At 44.5% G+C, this 20,541-nt stretch overlaps 1 protein-coding gene across 2 annotated transcripts in view; it reads left to right on the forward strand.

Moving 5' to 3' along the window:
- ADCY9 (adenylate cyclase 9) overlaps positions 1-18,989 on the forward strand; it is a 132,565-nt gene extending 113,576 nt beyond the window's left edge. For both annotated transcript variants that reach the window (XM_082643823.1, XM_082643824.1), the window contains 3 exons: positions 3,352-3,500; positions 8,678-8,719; positions 14,720-18,989. In XM_082643823.1, the coding sequence (XP_082499949.1) occupies positions 3,352-3,500; positions 8,678-8,719; positions 14,720-15,911 (1,383 nt within the window). In that variant the 3' untranslated portion in view covers positions 15,912-18,989. The remainder of the gene's footprint in view (positions 1-3,351; positions 3,501-8,677; positions 8,720-14,719) is intronic.
- The last annotated feature ends 1,552 nt before the right edge of the window (positions 18,990-20,541 follow it).

Raw genomic sequence — 20,541 nt, forward strand, 5'->3', positions numbered from 1 at the left:
ATTTCTAATTTTATTGATTTGAGTCCTCTCCCTCTTTTTCCTGATGAGTCTGGCTAAAGGTTTATCAATTTTGTTTATCTTCTCAAAGAACCAGCTTTTAGTTTTATTGATCTTTGCTACTGTTTTCTTTGTTTCTGTTTCATTTATTTCAGCTCTGATCTTTATGATTTCTTTCCTTCTACTAACTTTGGGTTTTGTTTGTTCTTCTTTCTATAGTTCCTTTAGGTGTAAGATTAGATTGTTTATTTGAGATTTTTCTTCTTTCTTGAGGTACGACTGTATTGCTATAAAGTTCCCTCTTAGAATTGCTTTTGTTGCATTCCGTAGGTTTTGGATCATCGTGTTTTCGTTGTTATTTGTCTCTAGGTATTTTTTGATTTCCTCTTTGATTTCTTCAGAGGTCTCTTGGTTATTTAGTAACGTATTGTTTAGTCTCCATGTGTTTGTGTTTTTTAACATTTTTTTCCCTGTAATTTATTTCTAATCTCATAGCGTTGTGGTCGGAAAAGATGCTTGATATGATTTCAATTTTCTTAAATTTACCGAGGCTTGATTTGTGACCCAAGATGTGATCTATCCTGGAGAATGTTCCGTGTGCACTTGAGAAGAAAGTGTAATCTGCTGTTTTGGGATGGAATGTCCTATAAATATCAATTAAATCTATCTGGTCTATTGTGTCTTTTAAAGCTTGTGTTTCCTTATTAATTTTCTGTCTGGATGATCTGTCCATTGGTGTAAGTGAGGTGTTAAAGTACCCCACTATTATTGTGTCACTGTTGATTTCCTCTTTTGTAGCTGTTAGCATTTGCCTTATGTATTGAGGTGCTCCTATGTTGGGTGCATAAATATTTACAATTGTTACATCTTCTTCTTGGATTGATCCCTTGATCATTATGTAGTGTCCTTCCTTGTCTCTTGTAACATTCTTTATTTTAAAGTCTATTTTATCTGATATGAGTATTGCTGCTCCAGCTTTCTTTTGATTTCCATTTGCATGGAATATCTTTTTCCATCCCCTCACTTTCAGTCTGTATGTGTCCCTAGGCCTGAAGTGGGTCTCTTGTAGACAGCATATATACGCATCTTGTTTTTGTATCCATTCAGCGAGCCTGTGTCTTTTGGTTGGAACATTTAATCCATATTCAGATTTAAGGTAATTATCGATGTGTATGTTCCTATTACTATTTTCTTAATTGTTTTGGGTTTGTTTTTGTAGGTCCTTTTCTTCTCTTGTGTTTCCCCTTTAGAGAAGTTCCTTTAGCATTTGTTGTAGAGCTGGTTTGGTGGTGCTGAATTCTCGTAGCTTTTGCTTGTCTGTAAAGCTTTTGATTTCTCCATCGAATCTGAATGAGATCCTTGTTGGGTAGAGTAATCTTGGTTATAGCTTCTTCCCTTTCATCACTTTAAGTATATCATGCCACTCCCTTCTGGCTTGTAGAGTTTCTGCTGAGAAATCAGCTGTTAACCTAATGGAGTTCCCTTGTATGTTATTTGTCGTTTTTCCCTTGTTGATTTTAATAATTTTTCTTTGTCTTTAATTTTTGTCAATTTGCTTACTATGTGTCTCGGCGTGTTTCTCCTTGAGTTTTTCCTGCCTGGAACTCTGCGCTTCCTGGACTTGGTTGGCTATTTCCTTTCCCATGTTAGGGAAGTTTTCAACTATAATCTCTTCAAATATTTTCTCAGGTCCTTTCTCTCTCTCTTCTCCTTCTGGGACCCCTATAATGTGAATGTTGGTGTGTTTAATGAGATCTCTTAGGCTGTCTTCATTTCTTTTCATTCTTTTTTCTTTATTTTGTTCCGCAACAGTGAATTCTGCCATTCTGTCTTCCAGGTCACTTATCCATTCTTCTGCCTCAGTTATTCTGCTATTGATTCCTTCTAGTGTTTTTTTGTTTTTGTTTTTGTTTTTTTTTTGTGGTACGCGGGCCTCTCACTGCTGTGGCCTCTCCTTTTGCAGAGCGCAGGCTCTGGACGCACAGGCTCAGTGGCCATGGCTCACGGGCCCAGCCGCTCCGCGGCATGTGGGATCTTCCCAGACCAGGGCACGAACCCGTGTCCCCTGCATCGGCAGGCGGACTCTCAACCACTGTGCCACCAGGGAAGCCCTTCTAGTGTATTTTTTCATTTCAGTTATTGTATTGTTCATCTCTTTCTTTGTTCTTTAATTCTTCTAGGTCTTTGTTAAACATTTCTTGCATCTTCTCGATCTTTGCCTCCATTCTTTTTCCGAGGTCCCGGATCATCCTCACTATCATTATTCTGAATTCTTTTTCTGGAAAGTTGCCTATCTCCACTTCATTTAATTGCTTTTTGAGGTTTTATCTTGTTCCTTCATCTGTTATATAGTCCTCTGCCTTTTCATTTTGTCTGTCTTTCTGTGAACATGGTTTTCCTTCCACAGGCTGCGTGATTGTAGTTCTTCTTGTTTCTGCTCAGTGGCTTCTCTGGTTCTCTTGTTGAACATGGGCTCTAGGCACTCACGCTTCAATAGTTGTGGCACACGTGCTCTGTATTGTGGCTTGCGGGCTGTAGAGCTCAGGCTCAGTAGTTGTGGCACATGGGCTTTGTTGCTCTGTGGCATGTGGGATCTTCCTGGACCAGTGCTCGAACCCGTGTCCCCTGCATTGACAGGCGGATTCTTAACCACTGTGCCACCAGGGAAGTCCCCCAAATCAGTTATTTTCTTACACGTTTTACAAAGAAGCATCTGACCCATGTTTCCAGATGATACAAGGTAATGTTCTATTGTACATCAACTATATTTTATATTTTTTTAAAAAGTTAAAAAAATAAAGATAATGTTAGTCTGCAGAACTGGCACAAACAATTGACTGGCACCTGGATCAGCTGCTGTTGATCAGGGAAGGAGCATCCAAGTTAAACCCCATAAAGAGTGAATTCATCCTGCTGTGGAAGATTATATTTTTGGTGCCAGCGAGTATAGCATGAAGTACTGGGCAGGCTGGCTGCATTTGATACTTAAAACCAAATCACATTTCCACTGACACACAGCAGGGTGCCTGGAGGACAGGCTTTGGGAGGTAACTGGTTACATGGTGGAAGTTCTCAACCAGGGCAGTCTACCTTTCCTCTCCTTCAACGTGATGTGTGCAACTTGCACACGTCAGGAGAGATTTTAGTGCCAGTGAGACTTGTAACCAAAAGCTCTGGTAATTAATCTAATGATTTATGATCTGTCCCTGAAACCACCAGATATTTTGTTAAACAGGAGGACAGGTAAGTGAGCGTGTCGTTTGCTCTTGGGGTGCCCAGGTGGAGGGAAGGCAGGTGAGCCTGTGTGGCAAGGAGGGGGGCTGGGGTCCTCACCGAGCCTGCCCCTCATTGCAGTCCACCGTGTTCACGGGTTCGGCTGTCCTGATCACCGTGGTGCACTACTGTAACTTCTGCCAGCTCAGCTCCTGGATGAGGTCCTCCTTGGCCACAGTCGTCGGGGCCGGGCCCCTGCTGCTGCTGTACGTCTCCCTCTGCCCGGACAGGTACGTGCACCATGCCCTCCACAGCAGGACCACCTTTCTTCTTCTCCTTCTCTTTTTGTTTTAATTGAAATATAATTGACATAGAACGTATTAGTTTCAGGTGCAGTATGTAATGATTTAATATTTGTGTATATTGTGAAATGATCACCACAGTAAGTCTAGTTAACATCTATCACCACACAATTTTTCTTTTCTCGTGATGAGAACTTTTAAGAGTTACTCTTGGGGGAATTCCCTGCCGGTCCAGTGGTTAGGACTCTGAGCTTTCACTGCCAAGGGTGCGGGTTCAATCCCTGGTCAGGGAACTAAGATCCCACAAGCCATGCTGCATGACCAAAAAAAAAAAAAAGTTACTCTCTCAGCAACTTTCAAATATACAGTACAGTATTATTAACTGTGGTCCCCATGCTGTGCATTACTTCCCCAAGACTTATTTATTTTATAACTGGAAATTTGTACCTTTTGACCACCTTCACCCATTTCACTCACCTCCCACCCCTGCCTCTGGCAACCACCAGTCTGTTCTCTGTATCTATGAGTTCGTGGCGGTTTTTGTTTGTCTTAAGATTCTACATATAACTGAGATCATATGGTATTTGTCTTTCTCTGTCTGACTCATTTCACTTAACATAATGCCTTTAAGGTCTGTCTATGTTGTCACAAATGGCAGGATTTTCCTTCTTTTTTATGGCTGAGTAACACTCCATTGTATATATACCACATCTTCTTTATCCATTCATCCATTGATGGACACTTAAGTTGCTTCCCCTCTTGACTATTGTAAATAGTACTGTAATGAGCATGGGGGTGCAGATGTCTTTTCAAGTTACTGTTTTTGTTTCCTTCAGATATATTCCTAAAAGTGGAACTGCTAGGTCATATGATAGTTCTGTTTTTAATTTGGGGGGAGCCTACATACTGTTCTCCATAGTGGCTGTACCAATTTACATTCTCACCAGTAGTGCACGAGGGTTCTCTTCACATCTTCAACAGCACTTGCTATATCTTGTCTTTTTTATAATACCTGTTCTAACGGGTGTGAGGTGATGTTTTACTGTGGTTTTGGTTTGCATTTCCCTGATGATTAGGGATGTTGAGCAGCTTTTCATGTACCCATTGGCTATCTCTGTCTACTTTGGAAAAATGTCTATTTAGATCCTCTGTCCATTTCTTAATCAGATTGTTGGATTTTGCTGTTGAGTTGTGTCTGTCACTTGCACTTTCTCATCAGCACTAATGCACTCCACCCAAACAGACACTTCCTGTCACAACATGAAATAGCTTTCAGCACACATAAAGTCAACAACTTGATGAAATGCCCAAAGAGTAATATACAAACGAAAGAAAAAGAAAATAACTTTAATAACATAATATGTATTGAATATTTGCCTGCAGCCATCCTGGGGTGACCACCCCCAGCAGACATCATGCAGTAGTCACATGCTTGAACTCAGAGTTGTCCCTCGGTATCTGGAGGGGATTGGTTCCCAGACCACCCCTTGGATACCAAAATTCAAGAATGCTCAAGTTCCTTCTATAAATGGCATAATATGAATATTTTCATATAATCTATGCATGCCCTCCTGTATACTTTAAATCATCTCTAGATTACTTATAATACCTAATACAATGTAAGTGCTATGTAAATAGTTGTCAGCATGTGGCAAGTTTAAGTTTTGCTTTTTTTGAACTTTCTGGGATTTTGTTTTTCCCTAGTATTTTCAGTCTGAGGTTGGTTGAATCCGCAGATGCACAACCTGTGGACGCAAAGGGTCGACTGTACTTATGATGAAGAAGTTTGAATTTAAGAAAGTAGGACCAGAGGCCGTTTCATACAAGACTATCAAGAAAATGAAGTAATAGAGGTATAGGTGACACAAAAATGAAAAGAGGAAGCTGGTTCTAACCTTTTGTAGTAGGGCCAGTGTGCCGAGACAGGTTACAGATTGTCCAAGTGGAGGAAATGAAGAAGTATGATGGTCTTGCGAGTGACCTGGCCTTAGTCGTAAATATCGTGTCATAACAGTTCTCCATGTTATAACAGGAAACGTTAGGGCAATGACGAATCACTGGAAATATATCATTTATCTTGAAATCCTTCCACATATTGAAGAGTAGATTCCATCCCTGGTACTCAGATGGCCTTCAGAGCCCTCTCACAGGGACTTCCCTGGCGGTCCAGTGGTAAAGACTTTGCCTTCCAATGCAGCGGGTGCGGGTTCGATCCCTGGTCGGGGAGCTAAGATCCCACATGCCTCGCAGCCAAAAAGACCAACGTAAAACAGAAGCAATATTGTAACAAATTCAATAAAGACTTTAAAAATGGTCCACAGCAACAACAACAAAATCTTAAAAAAAAAAAAAAAAAAAAGCCCTCTCACAGATGGTGTGGGGAAAAGAAACAGGAGCTTTGTGAAGACCCCTGGGGACAGGATGTGTTCCTACTGCTGTGCTACAAAGAATTTAAAAATTAAAATATAGAGGATGGCAATGATAGGTGCTATATTTAAAACATCCTTTGTTAATGAAATCCAGTAAGACCCCTACCTTCCATGTGTTCTACGAATTAAATCACGTTTGGTTCTTAGCTGTTAAAATGAGTCTGAAATTACCTGTTGCACATTTGCAACTGGTTTTGTGGCTTTTAACCTTTTCAACTAAATATATAGTTGGAAATACGATGATACCTTGGATAGCAGAGTGCTATCTGCTAGCACTGAGTCATTTATTCAGAAATAAATGAGTAATTTATTCAGAAATTTCAGGGGAATGTCTCAAAGCCATTAAGCTTCTGTTTCTGTAACAGACTTCTCCTAAATGTTGGACTTTTTGTGTAACTGCTTATGTTTTATGTTAGCACATATTAAAGAATCATTTATTTAAAATTACAGTGGGGGGCCTCCCTGGTGGCGCAGTGGTTGAGAGTCCGCCTGCCGATGCAGGGGATACGGGTTCGTGCCCCGGTCTGGGAGGATCCCATATGCCGCGGAGCGGCTGGGCCCGTGAGCCATGGCCGCTGGGCCTGCGCATCCGGAGCCTGTGCTCCGCAACGGGAGAGGCCACAACAGTGAGAGGCCCGCATACCGCAAAAAAAAAAAAAAAAAAAATTACAGTGGGGCTTCCCTGGTGGCGCAGTGGTTGAGAATCCGCCTGCTAATGCAGGGGACACGGGTTCGAGCCCTGGTCTGGGAGGATCCCACATGCCGCAGAGCAACTGGGCCCGTGAGCCACAACTACTAAGCCTGCGCGTCTGGAGCCGTGCTCCGCAACGAGAGGCCGCGACAGTGAGAGGCCGGCGCGCCGTGATGAAGAGTGGCCCCCGCTTGCCACGACTAGAGAAAGCCCTCGCACAGCAACGAAGACCCAACACAGCCCAAAATAAATAAATTAATTAAAAAAATAATAATAAAATAAAATAAAATACAGCAGAATGCTTAAAAAAATAAAATAAATAAAATAAAATTACAGTGGGTTTAGGTTAGCAGGATATTTCAAAGTTACATGGGACATTTCTCTATTGTGCTTTGCAGGGCATCTAACATTCCTGGCTCCCCAAACAAATGTGTTTCCAAAATGCCCCCTAGGAATGGTATTACTGTTGCCGAGAACCATTGCTTTAGTAAACTCAAAAGTAGAAAGTGGTCCAATTTGTCTAAATATCAGATGAAATCGCCATAGTGCATTTTGGGTATTACCAAAGCAGTGGTCAGTAATGGACAGGGTGATTATCCTTCCTCAGTTTACTTAATGAAATAATAACCACATGAAAGATATTCAAGTTCTCTGCAAATTAAGATCAAAAAGGAAATAGAAATGTCATTCAGCATTTGAAAGGAAACTTTAATGAATAGTTAAATTACTTTAAGCAAAACAAAGTGTCATTTTTCCTTTCTGAAGGTGCGGCCTTCTGGAATTATGGTCATTATAAAGCTCTTTCCCAAGAGCATGAAATTCAACAGTCTGACTTTTAACCTTTTAGATCCAACACAAATACCCTATCAGCCATTCACAGTGTCATTTAGTCACTGGTGCGGCCCTTTTCCACTTGAATCTAGAGAGCCGTAGCGATAGGGAACCCATCCATCGCCTTTTCACCTAGAAATCAAATAGCAAGTCTTGAGGTAGGGCTGGCAGTTGAATCTCTGCTGGACCCAGTACACCCGCATTCACGTAGAATCTTTTCAGCCTGTCCACCCTGTCACTGCTGAGCCGAACCCAGGGTAGGGAACATGTGGGGAGGACAAAACATAAGCTCAACTCCTGTGAGGCTGGCAGAGGGGGGACTCTTCCAGCTTTGGGGAGACACAGACACGTGGGTTACAGCAGTGTCACAGTCACGTCTGGACAAGGTGAGAAGAGGACAGTTTGTGTGTAGCTCTTGCTTTTCTTTCCTTTTCTGTGAAGTCATTTAATACCTCCTGTAATCAAAAAAGCCACTCTGAGCCCTCACTGGCCGTTGCCCAGGAGAGCTGCTCACAGGTGCTCTGCAACGTCCCCTTTTCAGGGAGCAAGGCTGGGGGACCTGAAGGACGAAGCATCAGGGCACTTGCCCCGGGTGGAGAGGTTTGGGTGATTTGTGGGCCTGAGTGGACGCTGGGTAACGACCCCAGAGGAAGCTGTGCAGCATGTGGAGAGAATGGGGCTGGGTGTCTTGGGCACCTTTCCCAGCACCAACAGAGAGGTCTTTAGTTAGGTGTGGTTTCGATGCCTTAAAATTGGGGTTTGATTGCTTTGGGCATCACCAATAGCAAAGTCCGGCTTCTCCAGTAAGTAATCTGCCAACGCCTCCAGCGGGGCCTTTTGAAATTGATCCTTTGTCAGTAGACTTCGCTGTTTGAACATGACTGAAGTTTCTAGCCTGTAGGACACGACACCATAGATAAGTCCTTAACAGCAAAATGAAGGCCTTAGAGACTCTTCCTTGATTTCGCTTTTTAGTGGTTGTGCCTACTTTCCACAGCTGATATAAAGGCTTTTACATCGTTGCATTTACCATTTTGCTATTCTTCATTAACACACAGCATCAGATTATAATTGAAATTTACTATCCTTAACTTTCTACCTTGATCTCCACCTTAAAAATAGGAAAGTTGTTTTTATTTAAACTCTTCTCAGATTGCTTTGTTTAATGCCCTCTTTGCGTTTTATAATAATAGTTTTCTGCATTTTAATTTCAGTTCCATAGTAATTTCACACCTGGATGCAGTACAGAATTTCAGGTAAGCTTTTAACATTGTGCCTATATCTGAATAAATGGGTGTAACTGTATTACTGCTGGTTATTTCTAAGTTTCCTGAAAAACAGTTGTATCTTGAATTAAAAAGAACAACATATGCATTCTTAAAAGAGTAAGTGGAAGATATCTATTTGTTAAAATATCAGTTCAGGGCTTCCCTGGTGGCGCAGTGGTTGAGAGTCCGCCTGCCAATGCAGGGGACATGGGTTCATGCCCCGGTCTGGGAAGATGCCACGTGCAGCGGAGCGGCTGGGTCTGTGAGCCATGGCCGCTGAGCCTGCACGTCCAGAGCCTGTGCTCCGCAACGGGAGAGGCCACAGCAGTGAGAGGCCTACGTACCGCAAAAAAAAAAAAAAAAAATCAGTTCATACTTATAGTATCTTTGGGAAAATGAATAATTGTTAAGACATAGGCAGGGGACTTCCCTGGTGGTCCAGCGGTTAAGACTCCATGCTTCCAATGCAGGGGGCCCAGGTTCAATCCCTGGTTAGATCCCGCAACTGAAGATCCTGTACGTGGCAACAAAGATCCCGAGTACTGCAACTAATACTCTGCACAGTCTAATTAATTAATTTAAAAAAAAGACATAGGCAGGTTTCTCCCGCACTCTGAAAGTAGAGCGTTCCTGTGAAAACTTTCCTAAGCCAAAAAGCGAAGAAGCAGTTCCGTTAGGATACAGCTTGCTAACGGAGGCAGAGTACATTGAGGTAAAGCACAGATGCTCACAGATACAGTTCAGAGCTGTGGTGGCTGATGCTGTGATGCTCAGTGCAGTTCCTGGGAAGGAGCTTGGCGGGGCCACTCCTGCCGCTCAGGATGGCGCTGCCTCTGTAACACTCACTGCGAAACAAATGCTGAACATTAGTTTTGCTTTTTACCTTTTTTTCTAAAGGCAAAAAAAATCCCCTTCAGATTTCTTTCATTAGCAAAAACAGGTACTAATGTAGGTCTTTCATCAAAGCAAAGCGGTGAAAAGCAAACTTTCAAAAAGCGAGGGTTTCCTGTGTTAGATTTGGTTTAATTTTATATAAGACATTAGAATGTTACAAAGGAGATCTCACAAATCAAAGAAAATTTATTCCCTAAAATATTTTGAAATAACCGACTAGAAATTTGAAACAAATAAATGTTGGGCCCTTGCTTTACTATAAACATCAAAATTAATTCTAAATAAATTGCAGTCAAAAAATTTTATATTATATAAAACTATATAAACATCTAGAAAAAATAAAATTAAGCAGGTCTCAAGCCTCTAAGACAGAGATAACTTTCCAATCTTACAAATAATAAATAAAACCACACTCACAAAAAAATAAGACTGACCGAGGGGATGATAAAAGCAGACTGAGAAAAATATTTGTGAGACTGTTATGTAAAGAGCTAAGTAAGACCTGTGTAGATAAAAGACATATTAAATCACAAAAGAGGAAATGTAGTAGAAGATAAATAGGCTACTACCCAAGTCATTGCACTATTAAATAACTACAGAATTCCTTCTGATCTTCAAATCATACCTTCAGAATGTTACCATATGAATACCCAGTGTAGGCCAGGGTGTGGCACATATATGAATTGATGGTGTTTAATATAGGTTTGTTTAATCTGCACAATAACCTGATATATTAGGTAACTTTGTCCCCATTTTCCAGATAAGAAAGCTGAAGCTCAGAGAAGGAACCTGCCTGTGGACACTGGCAGTGTTCAAACCCTGGCCTCCCTCACTACCAGGCCATGCTTTTTCTGCCATGCCTTATTACTTTTCAGAATGGTACAATAGTTTTGGAAAGTAATTTGGCAATCTATAAAACATAGTCATAAAAATGTCCATCACCTTTAAACTAATAATTCTATTTTTGCTTATCTGCTGAGGAAATAATTCAGCATTTGGTAAAGGCTGCATGCCCCAAAATATTGATCATCGTGATTGATAATATTGAAAGTTCATCAGCAACTTCAGTTGTCAGTAAAAAAGAAGTTAATTAAATTATGATACATTGGGCCTCCCTGGTGGCGCAGTGGTTGGGAGTCCGCCTGCCGATGCAGGGGATGCGGGTTCGTGCCCCGGTCTGGGAGGATCCCATGTGCCGCGGAGCGGCTGGGCCCGTGAGCCATGGCCGATGGGCCTGCGCGTCCGGAGCCTGTGCTCCGCAGCGGGAGAGGCCACAGCAGTGAGAGGCCCGCATACCGCAAAAAGAAAAAAAAAAAAAAAATTATGATACATATACCCAAATATTACAACTGTTAAAATGCAGCAATGTGGAAAGCATTTATGGTTTTCATTTTTCATTTATTTTGTGAAATTACATAGGTCTTATAGCTACAGCTAGATATTTCATCATAGATGAAAAAAGTAAGATATGTAATACTTACGATCTAATAATGAGTGATGATTTTTTTCTGTTTCTATAATTAAAATATTAAATATCTGTGGACATCTAGATGTTGGGAAGGAGAATTAAAGTGACAGTGGAACAAAAACAGAATACAGATGTTTCTGTGTATGATTGACAATTATAAGATTTAGTAGCAAAACACCTAACATCTTTTTTTAAGTTAACTTTCTATTGATGTAAAACACATACACAGAAAAGCCTCCAGATCATGAGGACAGCTCAGTGAGTTTTCACAAGTGAACACACCCATTTAACTGCCACCCAGACCAAGAAATAGAACATTACCCAGAAGCCCCCCTTATGCTTCCTCCTGGTGCATCCTGCCCCCATCCTAGGCGTAGATTTTAAATGGCATGGAAATATACCAAAATTTTAATGCGTCCCATGTTGAGCTGGCTAGGACGAGTGGTCTTTGTTTTCCGTTTTTCTCTATTTTGTAATCCCTCTTTTGCGTGATAATGAACTATACTGTATTTTACTCTGACTTCCATTTGTCCATCTATTAAGTTATCTCTTGCATTTAGTTACAAAATTCCTCCTTTTGGGACTGACCTTTACTATTTGAATTTAGGAGTAGAACCATCGCCTTCCTTGTTCCTTCTGCAGTAGAATAAGAAGTACAGGTTGTAGAGTGGAAATAATTCTCTCACCCGCTGGTTACACATCTTCTGTTGCAAGGCAGCCCCTTGGGCACAACATGTCAGCCTGTGCGTTAGGACCCTTCCTTTTAAGCAAAGGTAAAAGCAAGCAGTGCAGTTGTTTCCCTTTCCCTGTCACACCCGCCTACGTTTCGTATTCCCCTGCTCCATCCAGAGGGCACTGGCCTGTGCCCATCCCAGGCTCAGGCCACACTGCCGGCTTTAGCTACAGCACAATTGAGGAAACCGAGACACGCCACCCAGTTCTACCACCAGGTTCTACAATGCCTGGTTCTAGGATGACCTTAAGCCTTGGTGATGTCTCCTAATAAAGAGGCTGTTCCTCAGTGTTACCACTTTGGAGAAACCGGAGGAAAGGTCAACTCCTGAGCCAAGGAGATGGGCTCATATAGAGAAGACTCACTCCCTCCAGATTCTCTCCCTACTCTGAGCCAACCAGAGGGCTTGAGGGGCTGGACATAGATCTGTTTTAGTATCTAAAATAGTTGTTTTGTTTAGTACTTTAGATTCATAGTAAGTACTGCCATTTGTTTAAATGACAGTTGGCAAAATATATGAGTGAAGTGTGGTGCATCTTGCTATAGAGGCGGTTTTTGGTTCCTGGTTCTTAAGCATTAAGTCATAGAACCTCTGTCAGGGTCCCCAAGACCACCCTCAGGTCTGATCATTCACTTGGAGGACTCAGGACTCAGCACATGGTTGTACCCATGGCTGTGGTTTATTACAGCAAAAGGACACAGAGCAAAATCAGTAGAGAACAAAAGTGCATGAGACAGAGTCCAGAGGAAACCAGGCGCCAGCGTTCAAGAGTCCTCTCCCAGTGGAGTCGTATGAGATGCACTTAATTCATCCAGCAATGAGCTGTGACAGCACGTGTGAAACACCATCCCGGGAAGCCCATCAGAAACTCCAGGGTTTTTCTTGGTGGCTGGTCACATAGGCACCCTCTGCCTGGCATGTACCAAAATTCCAGATTTTCGGAAGGAGGGCAGGTGCAGAAACCACGTTGTTTGTACAGACAGTCCAGGCACGGTGAGCCCCTCTCATCAAGGACTGGTGGGAACCCTCCCCAAATCCAAGCTCCCCATGCCAGCCTAGGGCACCCTGCTGGTTCTACAGACATAGCCTCAGGCCCTTTCCGCACAGACCCTTAGGTCAGTAGAGACTTAGCGATACTCCAGCCCATCTTCAGTTTACTTGTGAGGAAATTGAGACCTGAAAGATGGTGTGACCTGCCCAAGGGTCTCAGAGCTCTGTCGGGGGCCAGCCCAGCCACAGCCCAGGCATCATTACTCCAAAGCCAGGCTTTTGTGACTGTGTTTCATGGAAGGCGTTATGACCAGATTGGTCAGTTTCATTATTTTTAATATGCCTAAGTACAGATAACAGTAAAATTCATTAAAAAACACTCTGATGGTAGAATTGAGCTTTCTGTACCATGGTACTCTCTAAACTCAGGGTCCATCTGTTCCATATATAATTATATTCATATAAGTAACCCAGACCATTGTTATGTAAAATCTAGCGGCCTGCTCTGTGCATTTTAGAGTACATCAGGGTACAGTTTACATGAGCAGAGCAATCACGGCATTGTAAACAGATAAAAGAGAGTTGAGAAGGAAATTCAACAAACATTAACAGTGATTGCCTCTGGATGGTGTAATGATGGGTGAATCTTTTTTTCTTTCTACCTTCACCCTAAATTTTATGTGATGAGAATGTAGTATTTTTAAGTGGAAAAAATTATATTTAAAGAATAAACTTTAGAAGGGACTGCCCACGCTAATCTTCAGTCCTGGGGTCCCAAGCTGTGGCCCTTCGGCACTGTGGAACTGCAGAACAGACCAAGCAGACTTGGTCATCAGAGGGAATAGAAATGGGCTCAGCCCTTAGAAGGGCAGTTTGGAAATTTCTAATGGAATTCTAAGTGTATTTTAAATGACTCAGCAGTTCCGCTTCCAGGAGTTTTTCCCACAGACAGGCTCATTCAGATGCACAAAGACACTCAGGAATATCCATTGTAACCTCGTTCCTAGTAGTCAAAGATGGACACAGCCGATCGCCCTCTGCAGGGGACTGGTTGTTACAGCACGGCCGTGTGTTAGCATAGTGCACAACAGAAAGGTTACCTCATAGGAAAGACAGTTATTTTCCATTGTTTATACTGTTTGAGTTTCTTACAGTGTGTTACTCTTAAAAGTATATATTTTATATTATTTTTTTAAATGGTTAAGTTATCTTAAATGACTTTGGCAAAACAGAACTAACCCCAGGGCGGGTGGGAGGGAGGGGGCAGGGGAATTATATCAGAGTGTATCAGAGGATGTGAAATTTCTTGGGTGTGACAATGGTGGTGTGATTCCATAGGGAGACGTCCTTTTTCTTAGGAGATTCGTACTGAACTCTTCAGGATTGAAGTGGCCTGATGTCTGCAGCTTACTTTCAGACTGTTCAGCAGAGTATGCCTGTGTGAGTGTGTGTGCCTGCGTGCATGTGTGCACTTTGTGTTGACAGAGGGAAACAGCAGAGTAGCACAATGTTGACAGTTGTTGCATCCAGGAGAAGGGTATACAAATGTTTGTTTTGCTAGTCTCTTAACCTTTTTGTAAGGTTGAGATTTTTCAAAATAAAAACTTGGGAAAAAAGAAAAGACTTTAAAAATCAAGGAGCTAAAGACTTCTGAAAAACAAAGCAAGTACAAAGCACTCATTACAGGAATCTTACAAGAGTGACTCTTTATCTCGCCACATCTTTCTAAACAGAAACAGGTCACTCTGCAGCTGCAGGTGGTTGAAGGTTTGAGCTGCACAAAACTCTGTGCAGGATGCTGGTTAGCTGGGCTGGTTCAGAACCTGGAAGCACTGGGCAGTAACCTTTCCCTTAAAGATGCATTTCAGAAGGCACGTCCTTTGTCCTCTCTTTCCTCTCCAGCTCCGAGAGGAATCCGTGCAACGCCTCGCTGCCGCACGACAGCAGGAGCCCAGCCAGCCTGATCGGCCAGGAGGTGATTCTTGTCTTCTTCCTCCTGCTCTTGTTGGTCTGGTTCCTGAATCGAGAATTCGAAGTCAGCTACCGCCTACACTACCACGGGGACGTGGAGGCGGACCTGCACCGCACTAAGATCCAGAGCATGAGGGACCAGGCCGACTGGCTGCTGAGAAACATCATCCCCTACCATGTGGCCGAGCAGCTGAAGGTCTCCCAGACCTACTCCAAGAACCACGACAACGGAGGAGTCATCTTCGCCAGCATCGTCAACTTCAGCGAGTTCTATGAGGAGAACTACGAGGGCGGCAAGGAGTGCTACCGGGTCCTCAATGAGCTGATCGGGGACTTCGACGAGCTCCTGAGCAAGCCGGACTACAGCAGCATCGAGAAGATCAAGACCATCGGGGCCACATACATGGCCGCGTCGGGGCTGAACGCCACGCAGTGCCGTGACGGCAGTCACCCGCAGGAGCACCTGCAGATCCTGTTCGAGTTTGCCAAGGAGATGATGCGCGTGGTGGACGACTTCAACAATAACATGCTCTGGTTCAACTTCAAGCTCAGGGTGGGCTTCAACCATGGGCCCCTGACAGCGGGCGTCATTGGCACCACCAAGCTGCTGTACGACATCTGGGGAGACACGGTCAACATCGCCAGCAGAATGGACACCACGGGGGTGGAGTGCCGCATCCAGGTCAGCGAGGAAAGCTACCGCGTCCTGAGCAAGATGGGCTACGACTTTGACTACAGAGGGACGGTGAATGTCAAGGGCAAAGGCCAGATGAAGACCTACCTGTACCCCAAGTGCACAGACAATGGGATGGTGCCGCAGCACCAGCTCTCCATCTCCCCCGACATCCGAGTCCAGGTGGACGGCAGCATCGGACGCTCCCCCACGGACGAGATCACCAACTTGGTGCCTTCCATACAGAACCCGGACCAGGTGTCCCTGGGCTCCGAGAACAACACACAGGCCAGGGACACTCACCCGTCTTCTAAGAAACCCTGGAAGGAGCCCATCAAAGCCGAAGAAAGGTGTAGGTTCAGCAAAGCCATAGAGAAAAGCGACTGTGAAGAAGCAGGGATGGAGGAAGCCAATGAACTCACCAAGCTCAACGTCTCAAAGAGGGCATGATGCGGCCCAGCGCCGCCCGCGGTGCTCTGTCCGTCCAGGTTCCACAGTTCCCGTCCCCGGACGTGGTGTCCTGTGGTCTTTGCAGCCCTAACTTCTGTGTGGATCACAGTTATTCAGGGTTCATCTTCATCCGTTTTTTTCCTCTTCCCCCTTGGTGTGACCGTTCGGCAGTGTGGAGAACAAGTGCCTTCAGGGGCTGGCGCGGCCTGGAGTCCAGGGAAGGTGCGGCCAGGGTGTTGCGCTGGGTGGTGGTGGACGTTAAAACAGAAGCTGTGGTTAAAATATTATTTTTATTGCTTTTTCTCATGAGACACTTTTTTTTTTTGTTGCTAATACAATGTTTTTGAGGTTTTTTTCTGTATACGTACTAGTGTTTTTCCAGTGACCTGACCTTTCTATGTAAACACATAGACGCACACACACTTGCATTCATGAATCTGAGATCAAGTGCCAGTAACTCACTGGGCGGGGATGCTGGGGGGGTGCAGGCTGAGGACCGCAGCGGGCCATCAGCCAGGACACCGGTGTCCCCTGACCTGCGCCTTCCAGGCCAGCCGGGCCCTCAGGGGCTGTGGCTGCACCCACCGCCTCCCACACCCAGCGGCTTTAGGGCTTCCTCCTCGTTCAGGCCGAGATTCCAAATGCTTACCGGCCTCACAGCTCATGAACCCAGGCCTCAGGTATCTAAAAGCCCTTTTTCATTCTGCGCCCACCCCCAGGGGTCTTCCAGCTGGAGCGGAGGGGCTTGTCTTGGAAGCTGACTCAACTGAGAGGAAACGCAAAATAAACATCCAAGGGTTGCATTTATTTATTTATTTATTTATCAGGAAACGTGTGTGTCTTGGGGAGGGTTGCCGAGTCATTCTGTCTGGGGAAGGGAAGTAGGCTGAGGGGGCGGGGGGTGGTCATAGAGGGCACAGCAGAAGGATGAGAAGGTGGCCATTAGTGCTTCAGCTACTCTGGGCTGCCTCCCTCGCCAGGGGCTGAGCAGGACCCCACCGGGCACGGCCTGCATGCTCTGGGTTGGGGAAGCCCTCGGCCACCACCTGTAAAGCAAAAGCCCCGCTTCTGCCCCCCACCCAGGGGATCTGCTCACGACAGGGGTGGGATCAGAACCGGCTCGCTGTGAAGCAGGTCTGGGCAGAGCACCAGGGCCGCGGGCAGCGCTTGGCTTCCACATTCAGAAAGCTTCTCCATCCTTTCCTGTTCTCAGCCTGTGCAGGGCCCATTTGTGGTGGGGTTGAGCCTGGTGAGTGGATCCCAGCCCTCTTTAGATGGAGCTCTTACCCTGTAAGTAGGGACAGAATCGTCTGGATGGAAATGAGGTGTGGAACCGGGGAAGTACAGAAAACCCAAGGAAATTGCTTCTGTGCCCTTTGTTGCTAATCCTGCTTGTAATTACGTTTTGCCACGTTGAGTCTGAAGTTTATGTAGGATTGAACTCAGGCCAGAGTTGCCCTGTCATAGTCATATGTCACCTCATTCTTAAGGTGGCTGCAGCTCATGGGATATTTGAGGACTGGCTCCTTCTCTGTGTAAGGTCTTCTCCAATGTGCCCTGTGTACTTTCTTTTCACTGGTAAATCTCTGTGTAGCTTTCACATCTGCATTAAGTCCTGTTATCACTCCTTGCCAAATACGTACAGAATCTGCCCTTCCTGGCATCAGGAAGTATTGATTCTGATCCCCCAGCTCCCCAGGGACGTGCATGGCACGGACCCCGGCAGTACGGTTGTAGCCAGGATCTCCATGTCCAGGGAGATTTGCCTTCAGGTTTTACTGTCAGATTGTTGGTCTTCCAATGCTAGAGAAATAGAGAAAGGATGACTGTGACATTACCTCTTCTAAAGAATGTATTCTTATAAAATCCTGCAGAGATTTTATTTTTATTTTTTCTGAAAAACACTACCTGATGCTCTGCTTGTCTGTCAGGCTTGTGGGCACGTCAGGGGTTCCTCCCATCAGTATTAAGGCTTGTGTTGAGTGTGGGCCTCGCCCTCCGCCATCTGGCTCCAGGCTCTGCAGCTTTGGCGGCGGCTAGGGGCCTGGGCACTTCCTGCTGTTCCCCGTGTCTCTGCTGTTCCACTCAAAACATGCTCCACAGAGTTTATCTCTGCACACGCTTCCTCCCTATCAAACTCTTTTTTTTTTTTCCCTTCCCCTCCTGCGATTCCTGGGAAGCCAAGAGGCTGCGGACGCAGGGAGAGAGTGGTGACGTCCACCTGTCCAGTTCAGCATTGTGCAAATGGGAGCCTTTGTGGACGGTTTAAATTGTCTTTAAAAAAACACCCCAAGCGAGCCTTCCTAAGCAACCAGTACAGATGTTCTCTTTGGGCCACCAGTGACCCGGGTCCTTCCCAGCCCCTGCTTGGAAGCATACCTCAGCACAGAACCACGGAGTGCCTGCACCCGCAGTGCCAGGCCTCTGACTCGGTGGGCATTGAGCAGACGGCTGAACACAGATGGGCTTCTGAGCAGCGGGTTCAAGCGCTTCCGATTAGGTGGAGGCGTTCTTCAGAGCGGCAATACCTCCTGTGAACTTAGGGCAGGAAGCAATACTTCAGAATTGAATGTGTGTAAATAGTTGCTTTGTGTTGCAATTGCTAGTTTCTTCTTGGCCTCAGGTCAGATCAAAGTATATATGTATAAATCTATATAAACAAGCACACATAATTGCATCCAATGCAAACAAATGCAGAGCATCAGTTATGAAACCCTCACGGAGCTTGGAGGCTGCTCACAGCTCCGTTACCCTGACTGCGCTGTGGAGACACCTGCACATTTGCACTTGACATTGAGAGCCAAAGGGCCGCGTGCTTCCCCATTATGTGGGCTTTAGTGATTTGTAGTTTCCAAAGATCTGTCCGCGTTTGCATTTCTAGACTTTCGAAGTAAGCACTTTTTGGTGGTGGTTTCGAAAAATCACGTCATGCCTAGAATCTGAAATTAAATCCGCGAGAACCAATTGTTTGCGTTCTCCATCTTTCCTTTGCTCTACCCTTTTAAAGTTGTTAATCCTAATAATTTCAAAATGCACCCACTGAAGAAATGGACATTAAAATACTCTAAAATCTCAATATTTGATGCCTGGTATTTCCTCATCGACAAGATCGTTACCACTTCCAAGATTAGGGCGCTCCTTGTTCCCTGCCATTTGTGGCTGAAATAGGAAGCTTTGCAGGTCTTTTACATCGTGACTTTGAAAACAAGGCAACTAAAAACTCTTATTGTGTGCGTATGTGTGTGTGTGTTTTAAATGGACATATTTGCTACAGTGAACTTTGGTTGAGAATTATTTATTTTTACATGGAACAGAAGCAGGTTGCAGGACAAATTTTGCTTGCGACCACATCCTGATTTTTTTAGACCTTCTAAATAGTTTTTCCCGCAATATCTTCAGCAACTGACTGAGAAAATGAAGTAAGTTTTCTGAAAAGATGTGCCTGCATAGCCTCTTCCTTACAGAGTCCTGGGGTGCCCGTATCATGGGGAAGTCACAAACCCATTTCAGAATCTTTTTAAAGTCACAGAGCATCTTTGCCGAAAAACACACATGCCATTTTACGTGTCATAGGGGCTCACAGCACCTCCAAACCTGGAGCCAAACGCTGGCTCTGCTAGGGGTTAGAGCCTCTTCCCCCAGGGTTTTTCCTGGAGAGTTTAGTATTTATGTGCAACTTCAAAGCACAGGACCCTCTTGTCGACTCAGCAAAGGGGATGCAGATGTGGCCCCAGGCCTTGCTCATCAGCTCTGAGGGATCCAGCTTCTAGGTGATCCTCCACTGGAGCCTGGTACCTGTGAGGACACTGCTGGTTGACGAGGGTGCTCTTTCCTCTGAGTCTGCGCTGCAGGCATTGCTAGGAACCTTCCGGAGGTAAGGGAATAGCTGTCTTTGTTGCGTTTCTCTACTAGAAAGGACACCCCAGGGACTTTGGGGGGTTTCCCAAACAGTCTAGAAAGGCAGCCTCTAATTTTTGCAGTAAGCCTCAGGACTTATCATTTATGGCTTCTCTTTCATCTATTCTTCTTTTTTTTAATCTTTTCACTCTCATTTTAGGGAGAGTTTTAAGATAAGTGTAATGAAGAATCCACCTTACCCAAATTGAGGGCTGGCCTTTTCTCTGGTTTCCTGGGAAGTGATCTCTGAGCTCTTGGAATATCATGCCTGATAAGTGTCTCTGTTTAACTGGGGCTTTGGGTCCCACCAGGTAGTCCAATGGTGTCCTTTAGTGTGGTGATCACATGGTATTCACTTGACCTCTGCAGGGGCTGGAGACGAGTTATCTACTTATATCTAAAATCTCTTTCACACGTGGTTGCTTTTCTCTGCTGTGGGAATCTGTCGTTGTGGCCGCCTGGGATGGATCCCAAGTACCAGGGAGAGGAAGCTAACTGGGGCAGGAGATAAGTGAGAGGAAGTGATTAAGAAAAAGTACAGAGTTGCACACCATGTAGGCGTAAACTCAGAATCTTCCCAATTGTCTATTTTTATACTGTTCCTTTGTAAAAATTGGTTTTTAAATAACACGACTCCAAAGAGTTGTTACTGTTATGTCAGAATAACTTAAGCGTGGGGAATTCTCACATCCCTTCTGGGCCTGAAAGTTGGAAAGAGAAAGAAATTACGCAA

This window comes from Mesoplodon mirus (assembly GCF_964341445.2).
Source record: "Mesoplodon mirus genome assembly, chromosome: 15".
Lineage (NCBI taxonomy): Eukaryota > Metazoa > Chordata > Mammalia > Artiodactyla > Ziphiidae > Mesoplodon > Mesoplodon mirus.